Genomic DNA, 9538 nt, shown 5'->3' with positions numbered 1-9538 from the left:
AATTGCTGGACTCGTGCTTGACCTGAGAATCCAGGTTCCACGGCTTCTCATGAACGTCTCAACGTTGACGAGGGGAAACCCAAATTTTGGCGTTCCCACAGGCGGAGGAGCCCTCCCAGATGAGGCGAGAGCTAAACTTTTGGTTGGCTTGGAAGTGAGATTTGGAGATGTTGAGACTGAAGATGGAGCTACTGACTTGGTTATTGGCGACTGTGTGGAGAACGGGGGACGGGTGTCTCGGCGTGGCAATGGAGTGCTTCTTTTCTGAGTAATGTTGAATGGCTATTAGGGAGGAGACTGGAATAGAGCATCATTATCTTGGACTCATATTCTGAACTTCATTCGATGGTTCCTAATGCCGTCTAAACACAAGAACCAACTAAGATGACACATCCGGGTCCGGGATAAGTGGGTCACCGTCCGACCCGTGCCGGATTTCGGCTGCTGGTGGGTCCAGCCTTTCGGCCCCGGGCATCCTGAGGACCTTGATGTGATGATGATGACTTGACCTTCCGGAAGGCAACGTCACTCAAAAAACACGTTCTCATCCCGCTAGTCGACCGCCTTTTCATCCGCACGATGAAGACAACACGTCTACCGCTGCGACGCCGACCTCCGGCGAGTCACCCTCGCTCGATCGAGGTCTACGACTTCTACGGATTCCAAGAACAATCTTTCACTTCTATCAAAGCATAGATTTGGTCTTTCACTCAAGGACAGCAACCAGTGAACTCTGTCTTCTTATCCCATTTGATTTTGTGTACGGCCGCTGTTGTCAGATTGACGCTTTCTTCAACTGATTTGCCTTTCCAGGGAGGCACGGGCTCGATACTTTCTCGCTTCCGACTGCTTTCACACTAGTCTTACAGCAAAGGACAGCCTTTACTTTGCACAAATGTATGTCTTGGTCTTGGGCTGTTGGATATGGAGAGTTTACGAGGCAGGAATTGCCGTCATATCCCCAGCCTCTTCGCTGGATGAGTGGTGCGATCGTTACGCACCTTCTTCATTTGCCTCGAAGAAATGTTATCTGTGGCATACATTGTGTTCGATCTGTTTTATGATAAGAACCAACTATACTCTCCTCTTTCACCAGTAATAAACCCCACCTGTATCACGAGGTCTATTGTCCCGGCTCACCAACTCCACTGTCTCCAGGTTCTCATCTCTAATATGTGAGATTCAGCATATCAGCAGCCAAGTGATTGATTATCTCTGATCACCTTTTTCCTCAGCTACAGAGGCGCAATAGTCTCTCGCCGGCTCGTTTCTGGTTACCCTGGAAAGTTTGACGCCAGGCTATTATGCATGAGGAGGGAGATAGAGTTGGACTTGATACAATGTCTCGAGATCTTACTTCACTGTCATTGTTACAAGTCCCTCATGTCTAGATGCCAGCTTTGTAAAACGCTGGTGCTATTAATCAGTCTTACTGGTTTCAAACTACCATTATCTAGCCATAGCCGAGTTGAAATGCGTCGTCTCTAAAGTCCTTGGGAGCCTCAATATGAAACACCGACCGTATCAGCCCCCTTTACCGGTTTCGACGCAAACAGACAGCACGGTTGAAGGTAGGCGAAGGGTTGAAGCAACCACAGGACCCCGACGAACTCGGGGTTATGTCGTGAACTTACAACATCTTCCATCGAGGGAGCGCGTTTGGGTCTCGCTCAAACCGTTGCCCTCTGTATACTCGGACAACAACGGTACTCAAGGACAAAGGCAGTTGATCACGTCGATCGACCACATGCTACATTGTCGATAGCTGCAATGTTGTACTTGACCCAGCTAGCAACATTAGCTGAACCGCAGGCGCAGGTCAAAATGTCTACGAAGGCTGCACTCTTACCCTAGAGAATGACTAGGTTTGATCTTATTTAACCTTCTTGCGGGACCAGTAGCAAGCCGTCGGACTCTGTCGTCTGAGCCTACAACCTGGGTAGAGCAACTACCTACGGTGGGGTTTCTCTGCGGTTATTCGTGTGATACTACGGAGTACCAGAAGATGTTGCTCGAGGATGTCCGTCATCAAGGTTCATACAGTCATGTTATCTTCAGCTTCTTCCATCAACCAATCTCCATCGGCATACTCAACCTTGACGCACCGAACTTGAGTCAGTAATCTCCCACCAACCCTCAAGATAGCCCCTTGTCGGGAGGGACGGCCACTACGGCAACTACTCGAGCAGCCGAAGTGACGAGCTCCTCAGTGACAATACCCCAAGATGCTTCCTCGAGTTCGCTCACAAGCCCCCAGAGTCCTCCGACTACTGCCTTGAGTAAGTGGACAGAGTGACGCGATATCTAGGGACGAAAAACTGACGGCGTGTCATCCTGCGCCTTGCCCACTAATGGCAACGAAAGCGAGAAAGTCATCTTGTTGCTGTAGTTCAACGTAACGTTTCGAGCTCGGATTGACCAGGCTTGGAGGTGAAGGGCACAGGACGTTCAGGACTGAGCACCTTGTCTTGGTTGGTTGGTTAGGTGGAGGAAGAAGTCTATTAAAGTGCGAATCTGTACGCATAGTGATTATTTGTTTTCTCCATATTTCGGAGTCGTGACTTCCATGCCATTGATTCGACTGGTAATACCTCTGGACTAATGAGATCTTTGGGCTTATGATATACAAAAGGCGGATGTGTGCGTAGGCGGTGTTACAGACTGTCCGCCGCTGTTACCCATCGGCATTGTCCAAGAATCATTCCAGAAAGAATACCCTCAAGAATCGGGATCCGCCTGATTGACTTACTGCCAAGTCATCGCCGCCTTGAACCCCTCGGGAACGGATGAGTTGAGGATGCTAACTGAAATCAGATGCCATTACAGAGGGCATAACTGTGTTTGCCGGCGTTGGAGTCAGACATCGACAGTTCTGGCGTGTATCATCAGCTGTTAGTAATACACACATAAAGCCTACACACTCAGAGAAACCAAGGGTCCACGGAACCAAGAGGTTCGCGTCCAACTGGGTCTTCATCGCATGTGTAAGTGTAATCTCCATCTCGTCCTTCGCATTGCGTCCATAGATACAGCATTTCATGTTGCCCAGGCGATAATGCCCCAATTAGACACGAATAGCTTGCGAGAGATGACGGACAAGATCAGTGAGATGGAAGCGGGGTACAGGCATCATCACCACGAACGACATCGAGTTTGTACTGGCCTCCCGAAGAACCCAACACTGTTGCGGCGCAAAATGAGAACCGGAGAATCTCTGCAGCTCCGAGCAACGCCCAGTACCGAAGGTTTTGAAACAGGCAGAGAGCGAGCGCGGCGGCACCTGCCAGTCTTGAGAGGGAGGATCGCGAACGTGGAAAACAGCGCGTGGAATACAGACGGCTGGTACGTAGGATTTCGACAGCGGCTGATCTCGACCAGATGGATGTTGACGACAAGTGCCAAACGGTGAGCTGCACAGGGCCAAGCTTGCTTACTTGGAGTACTAGTCCATCATTCGTGTAGTCGATGGCACCATTCGAACGATGAGCTTGTGTTTGACACTTCGTCATCTTTCGGTGACGGTAGAATAGCTTCATGTATGACAGACAGTGAAGGTCGGTGTTTTGACATCCCATGAGTCTGATATCGCTCGCCCTATGCTTCGAGGAAAGGGAAGCCTAATGTGTAAAGCGACAGATCAAACAGACTGTATCACACCGAAGGGCAAGCAAGTACTTCCTTGAACTGTCATCTCTTCAAGACGTCGAAGTTATCTCAGGACCTCTCGCGCGTACACATTTGAAGACCATCGCAGCAGCTGACAGACAGGGGCCGGAAAGCAGACGTAAAACCACGCAAAAGAGACCATTTTTGACTTTTTGAACGATACCGTCCTTTAAGTACCTAGATGAAAAAAGCCTTTCATTCATTGTGCAACGACCAGAAATTCAGCCGGCCCAGTCCTCGGAAACCATGACGCAAACCATTTTTCCTTTTCTGCAAATTTTCCCCGAAAACTGGCCCTTCCCTTCCGTATTCATCGTTGGCTAGAGCGGAAACATGTGTCGAGGCACATTCTTGCCTATGTGTTGGCAGATATGGTGGCATTTATTTGCCGCCGAGGCTGGGGAAAGCAGACTCGTCCTTGGTGTTGATGGGGGCAGCGCCGCCGCGGGGAGCACCGCCACGGGGGGCACCACCACGGGGGCCACCACGGCCACGGTCGCCGCCGCGAGCACCACCACGGTCACCGCCGCGAGCGCCGCCACGGGCACCACCACGAGCACCACCGCGGGCACCGCCACGGGGACGCTCAGGCTCGACGTAGCGCTGGTCGATGTCGATGAGCTGCTTGGTCTTGCGCTCACGCTCACGCTTGGTCTTGCCGCCAGTACCGATCATGAAGTCCTCCTCCTCGCGGGTGACCTCCTTGACGTTGGACCACTCCTTCTTGAGCTTGGAACCCTCGTTGGCCTTGCGGATCTCGATACCGGACTCCAGGGCGGCCTTCTTCTCGGCCTGCTGGACGAGGTAGTCGGCGTAAGAGACGCTCTTGTCCTCGGGCTCCTCGGGCTGGGGAGCGGCGGCCTCGGCATCGGCATCCTTAAGCTCGGCCTGGGCAATGGCCTCACCGGCCTGCTCGTCGTTGCGCTCGGCATCGCCCTCGGTAGCACCCCAAGACTGGGCAGCCTGCTTCTCGGAGCCGCTGCGAAAGATTAGTAACAGGAAGACAGACGGAGGGACCAGGTGTATTTACCTGCCGGCGGGGCCCTTGGTGTGGCGGTCATCACGCTCACGGGGGAAGCGGCCGCCGCGACCTGTCTCCCATGTCAATACAGGTAACTACCTCAATCACCTTGCGTGCTTTGGTTGCGCAAGGCGACGGCAGGATGGTACGAACCTCCACGGACGCGGGCGCCGTAGCCGCCGCGGGCGCCGCCTCTAGCAGACTCCTCGGTGGTCTTACCACGGTTGCGGTCGCTGCCAGCACCGCGGTCACGGAAGGCTGTCGGCAAAGAGTCGGGTCAGCGAACCGAGCGACAAAGCGGGGTTGGGTCTCCGGGAGTGGGAGAGACGCAAGTCCAGATGAACGTACCGGCCTCGTTGCCAGAGGCGTTGTTGCGGCGAGCACCGGTGTTAGCGGCGGCACGCGAAGGGGCCTCAGGCTCGACGTTGCGCTTGGTAGTGCGCATGGTGGACTTCTCGACCGTCTTCACGGGCGCCTGAGGGGTGTCATCCTCGGCATCGTTGCCTGTCGCGGGTGGTTAGGGCATGTCCAGAGAAGCGAGGGATATTCGTCGGATCGTAATCGAGGGTAGGGTATCATACCGAGGAGCTCGAACAGGTTCTATTGAGGTCTTGTCAGTTGATGATCCATGGCGGACGGACGGTGAGGTCAAAATTTGGACTCAAGGGCGATAACGAGGTGAAGGGTGGTGACGACGACAGCGAAGACGACGACGACGCACACACAAACGGCGAGACAGAAAAAAGCCGACGAGCAAAAAGACAATTGGAAATAGAGAGGGAAAACATAAAACAGATCGAGCTTACCTTGCTAGCGACCGACATCTTGTCGCCTGGATTGTGGTGAACAATAGCGACCTAGTCTAGGATTTGATTTGGGTAAAGAGACAAGGTTAGAACACCATGACCTGGCGGTGGTGATGATGCTCAATGGGGATATGGACCAATTGGTGCCGATGATGTTACTGATGGAGGTGAAGAAACTGCGCACGATGGGGCCCTTGGGGGGGGTTTGCGGGTGGGACAAATTGCAGCAGTTGGCACTGGGAGAAGTACGAAAAACACGAAGCGGGCACGGAGCAATTAGGTCAGGTAGCCAGGACACGCAGGGTAAGAGAGCAGCCCAACCACCAATCACAGGCTTCAAACGCACACAGGGCACACACAATACGGCCACTTTGACACTGACATTGACACTGCCCCTCCCCTCCCTCCCGGCATCCAGAATGCATAGTCGCACTGTGCCACGGTACCTGAGAGCCAGCTGTCTGCGACGCTCTGTCGGGGAGAATTTAGTGTGAGATCATCGCCCACCCGTCTCGCTTAACATTTCTACCGGCCTCCAATTTTGTGTGCTTTTTGGTGCCATTTTTGCCAGTCTTTTTTAGGGTTCTAGACGCGCTCCCGGCAGCTGCGCCTTTCCCCTCTTGCCTGTTTTTCCGGCCGTCAAGCTCACCTCCCGTCAGGTCCTGTCGACGCCCGACCTTGCACCTCGGCCAATTTGCTCTCCCGATCCCGGAACTCCCGTTGGCAATCTGAGCCGTTCCGTTCCATTGCTCCCGACTGAGCCGAGGGGTCGTCTTCACAACCACCAGTCCCGACTTCGCTCCTGCTCCTGCTCGTTGCTCGGATTCACGATGCGAAAAGGAGGGGCGGCATGGCCATGCCCGGCATGTTTCCAATGACCCCAGCAGTGAGGAGCTCCATCCGGAAACCAACCCGAGCCCGAACTCTCATTCGCGACTGTCGTCATTGTTGCCATTGCTGCCCGTATCGTCCAAAACCCGCCAACGCCGCCCACATCCATCGGACCCGGGAGCTGGGGAAGCAAGCTCGGTGCGCCTCTGCTTGAGCTCTTGAAACCAAGCTGTAGGTCGAGGCACACCGTTTTTCGGATGCAAGATGCAAGCTAAGCCTCGGGGGCCACCCGACGACGCCGTCGGCCAATGTCATCTGAGCGCGCGCTCCACAGGCCACAGAGCTACAACCTGGGGAAAACTCAATCCGCATCTGGCCGTTGTCGACAAGGTACACCATCTCGCAGCTGCCAGCCGTTGGGTGTTTTGGGTGACGATATCGTCCATGTCTCTTTCACGCTTGAACCCCGGTTTTGCTGTCACTTTATGAGATGCCGATCTTCGACGATGGGGTCCAGGAACATGTGACTTGTTCCCGGCCGTTCGGTGACCTTCCGCTTAGACAAGGTAGCATGTTTGCGGAGCTTGACCTACCTTGATATCTACCTTGATGCCCTTCGAAACGAGCTTGCTACGAGGCTTGCGATATGTCAGCCATCAACGGACTTATCTCGAGTGTACCAAGCTCCACGCGTACTCCGGAAAGTGATAGTTAATGGAGTGAAATATCATTGCGACGCGGTATGTATCTATGGCGACCAATTGGTGCCTTCCTTGCAAAATCCTCCCTTGAACCTCAACTTCAATTACCAGATGAAATCAGCGCTCCCTTCCATGACATTGTCTTTCCAAGCCCTCAACGCCGTATGGATCCCTCCCTGGCAGCATGCATGCTAGCTTAAAAGAATCGCTGTTCTCCCTCAACTCGTTGGTGCGGAGCAATAAAAGAGTGAGATGCTCCTCAAGGCGCCGCCACAACGTCAAACTCTAAGTATTTGTGGGATATGCTGCCGGTCAATGGACATTGTACATCCTTGGCAACTCTGTGCGCGGCGCGCCGAACCCGTCTCGGTTACTCAGAGACCAAATGTTGTCGATCGTCTGAGTACATGAACGCCATAAGCTGCTTGTAGGTGTGTATCGACAGGTTGTATTGTTTGGCCAAGGCACGCAGGGGCGATAGCTTGATCTCCTTTCTCGGGTCCTCGTGAGAAACGATGAATCTGACTTGACGACCGTATGCGACTTGCTTGCGGTACTGAGATCGATGTCCAGAACCCGCATGATCCACAACCTTCGTGGGCTTGCACTTCGGCAGGCCTGACAAGAAGCGACGAGCAAGCTTCTTCCTCTCCTTGGGACTCTGCGGGAACATGCGCGTCTTGGTAGTGCCTTTGGCCTTCTTGAGTTTCGTGTCCAGGGCTCGATTCAGTTCCTGAATAGCCCGCTTGCCGACCTTGCTGGCAAAATCTTCCGCCTGGCGGATGGCGGCGGGATGGATATCAGGCACCCACTCCAGGTGCTGATTACGGTCCCAGAAACACTTCATGGTAAGAAGGATCAGCACATCTCTGAGGTAGCCTCGAATGCTGTACCCCGCCTTGCCGTCGGTCTCAGGTTTCAGAACGTAGCGATCGAATCGCAGGTTCGGAGCCTGCCAACTCGTAAATCGCTGGAGAAGACGAAGGACCTCTGTCGAGTCTCCGTTAGAGAAGGGTGAGAGACCCAGGTTGTCCTCCTCTTCGGCCCTTCTCATCAGAGAATTGACTTCATCCCAGACCTCGTGGCTGTTGAGAATAACGTTCGCCTTGGCGACAATGTCAGGTTGGATCTCATCTTGGAAAAAGCGCTCTTTCTTTTCGTCCCGAAGAGTTCCGAGCCGAGAAATTCTTGCGGCGTCCATGAGCATTGCCTCTCGGTTGTACGGTTCTCGCAAGCCTCCCAAAATCCTGCTGAGGCGATTCTCTACTTCCGTCTCTTCGCTATCGAGCTCGTCCCACTTTCGCTGAGGTCGCCATACTTCGGGCTTGAAGTCGATATCCAAGTTCAATAGCCTCTCCAAGAGCTGAGGCTCTGACTGGTTTCCCAGGAAAGTGGGTTTCGTCTCCCCTGTCAGACTCATGGCGGGCAGCGCGGATCAGCTGCTCGAGTTCGGGTTCTTTCCCTATGCTTCTGATTGGCTGGAGGTCGTGGTTTTCAGTACTTGTTCGGTGATCGAATTGGATAGCCAGGTCTGCGATCGTTAGTTACATTTACACACATTCAGATAGAGGAATGTACAACCTGAGGATGACTACCGGCAGTCACTTATGAAAGACGATCGGTGGGATGGTGGGAGAGGGAAAGTTTTGTGATCCATCGGAATCCAGTATTCTTGATATTTTATACTAAGATGGATGCGTTGTTTCCGCAAAAAGAAGCCATCGTGAGGTCTCTTGCCTCGTCGAGAACGGGAAGGAACATCGCGAAGTGGGTCGACTCCTTCCAAGCCCTAAGATACTGCGCGTCAACACTTAGCTCTGGTCAAATTAATAATTGCAGATAACGCCATAGAAATTGGTGCTGAAGAGAAATAGTAGATTCGATATGAGGGTTCCAATGGTTCTTGAGGTATTTAGAGCACGATAATATGAGCGATAACTGATGTTGTTGAAGCCGCCAACATCAACGACACCCCCGTAGCTGAAATCCGGATCGGGAAGGAGGGCTTTAGTCATTCCCTGGGGAAGCTGGGCACCCCGGTCGAGCTCCTGCCCCGGCCCATCACGGCACCACCTCGGGCAGCAGGCATCCTGACTCTTCCGTTCACGCTACAAGGGCCGCCTGCCGGCTTTCCAGCGACGCATTCAAACCTGCAACTGATTCGCCAGCATGGCCAAGTGGTAAGGCATCGCACTTGTAATGCGGGGATCCTGTGTTCGATCCACAGTGTTGGCAACCAGCATTCATTTTTGCATTTTTTAATTCTTGCGTCTTGTTCGCGATTCAGAAGAACTAGCAGGAGATCGCTGGCGCTTCTGCTTCTGGCGGTGTGGTTTTTCGAGGTTCATGCTTTTTGATGATAAAGTTCGTCCGGAGTGCATTCCCCACACTACACAACCTCACGCGCTTAACCACGTTCTGCGGAGTACCTCCGACAGTACCTCTGCCATGAAGTAGAGTTGGCAGCATCGGGTTGATTACAGGAACACTCGCTTTTTCCCACGGCCGATTTG

General features: G+C 53.3%; 2 protein-coding genes across 2 annotated transcripts; both read right to left on the bottom strand.

The window, feature by feature from the left end:
• Positions 1 to 4047: 4047 nt before the first annotated feature.
• On the bottom strand, positions 4048 to 7055 carry CkaCkLH20_08387 (uncharacterized protein; the record flags this gene model as incomplete). The annotated part of the gene is made up of 7 exons (XM_038891102.1): positions 4048 to 4645; positions 4697 to 4757; positions 4841 to 4945; positions 5036 to 5191; positions 5269 to 5287; positions 6918 to 6954; positions 7021 to 7055. 7 exons carry the CDS (start codon positions 7053 to 7055, stop codon positions 4048 to 4050), a joined length of 1011 nt encoding a protein of 336 aa, XP_038743476.1.
• A 340-nt stretch (positions 7056 to 7395) lies between these two features.
• CkaCkLH20_08386 (uncharacterized protein) lies at positions 7396 to 8445 on the bottom strand (the record flags this gene model as incomplete). Its single annotated transcript, XM_038891101.1, has 1 exon — positions 7396 to 8445. The coding sequence occupies one exon, from the start codon at positions 8443 to 8445 to the stop codon at positions 7396 to 7398; it is 1050 nt and encodes a 349-aa protein (XP_038743475.1).
• Between the last annotated feature and the right edge of the window lie 1093 nt (positions 8446 to 9538).

Source organism: Colletotrichum karsti (assembly GCF_011947395.1).
Source record: "Colletotrichum karsti strain CkLH20 chromosome Unknown Scaffold28, whole genome shotgun sequence".
Lineage (NCBI taxonomy): Eukaryota > Fungi > Ascomycota > Sordariomycetes > Glomerellales > Glomerellaceae > Colletotrichum > Colletotrichum karsti.
Note: the sequence above shows the minus strand (reverse complement) of the source record. Positions and strands in the feature narration are given on the sequence as shown.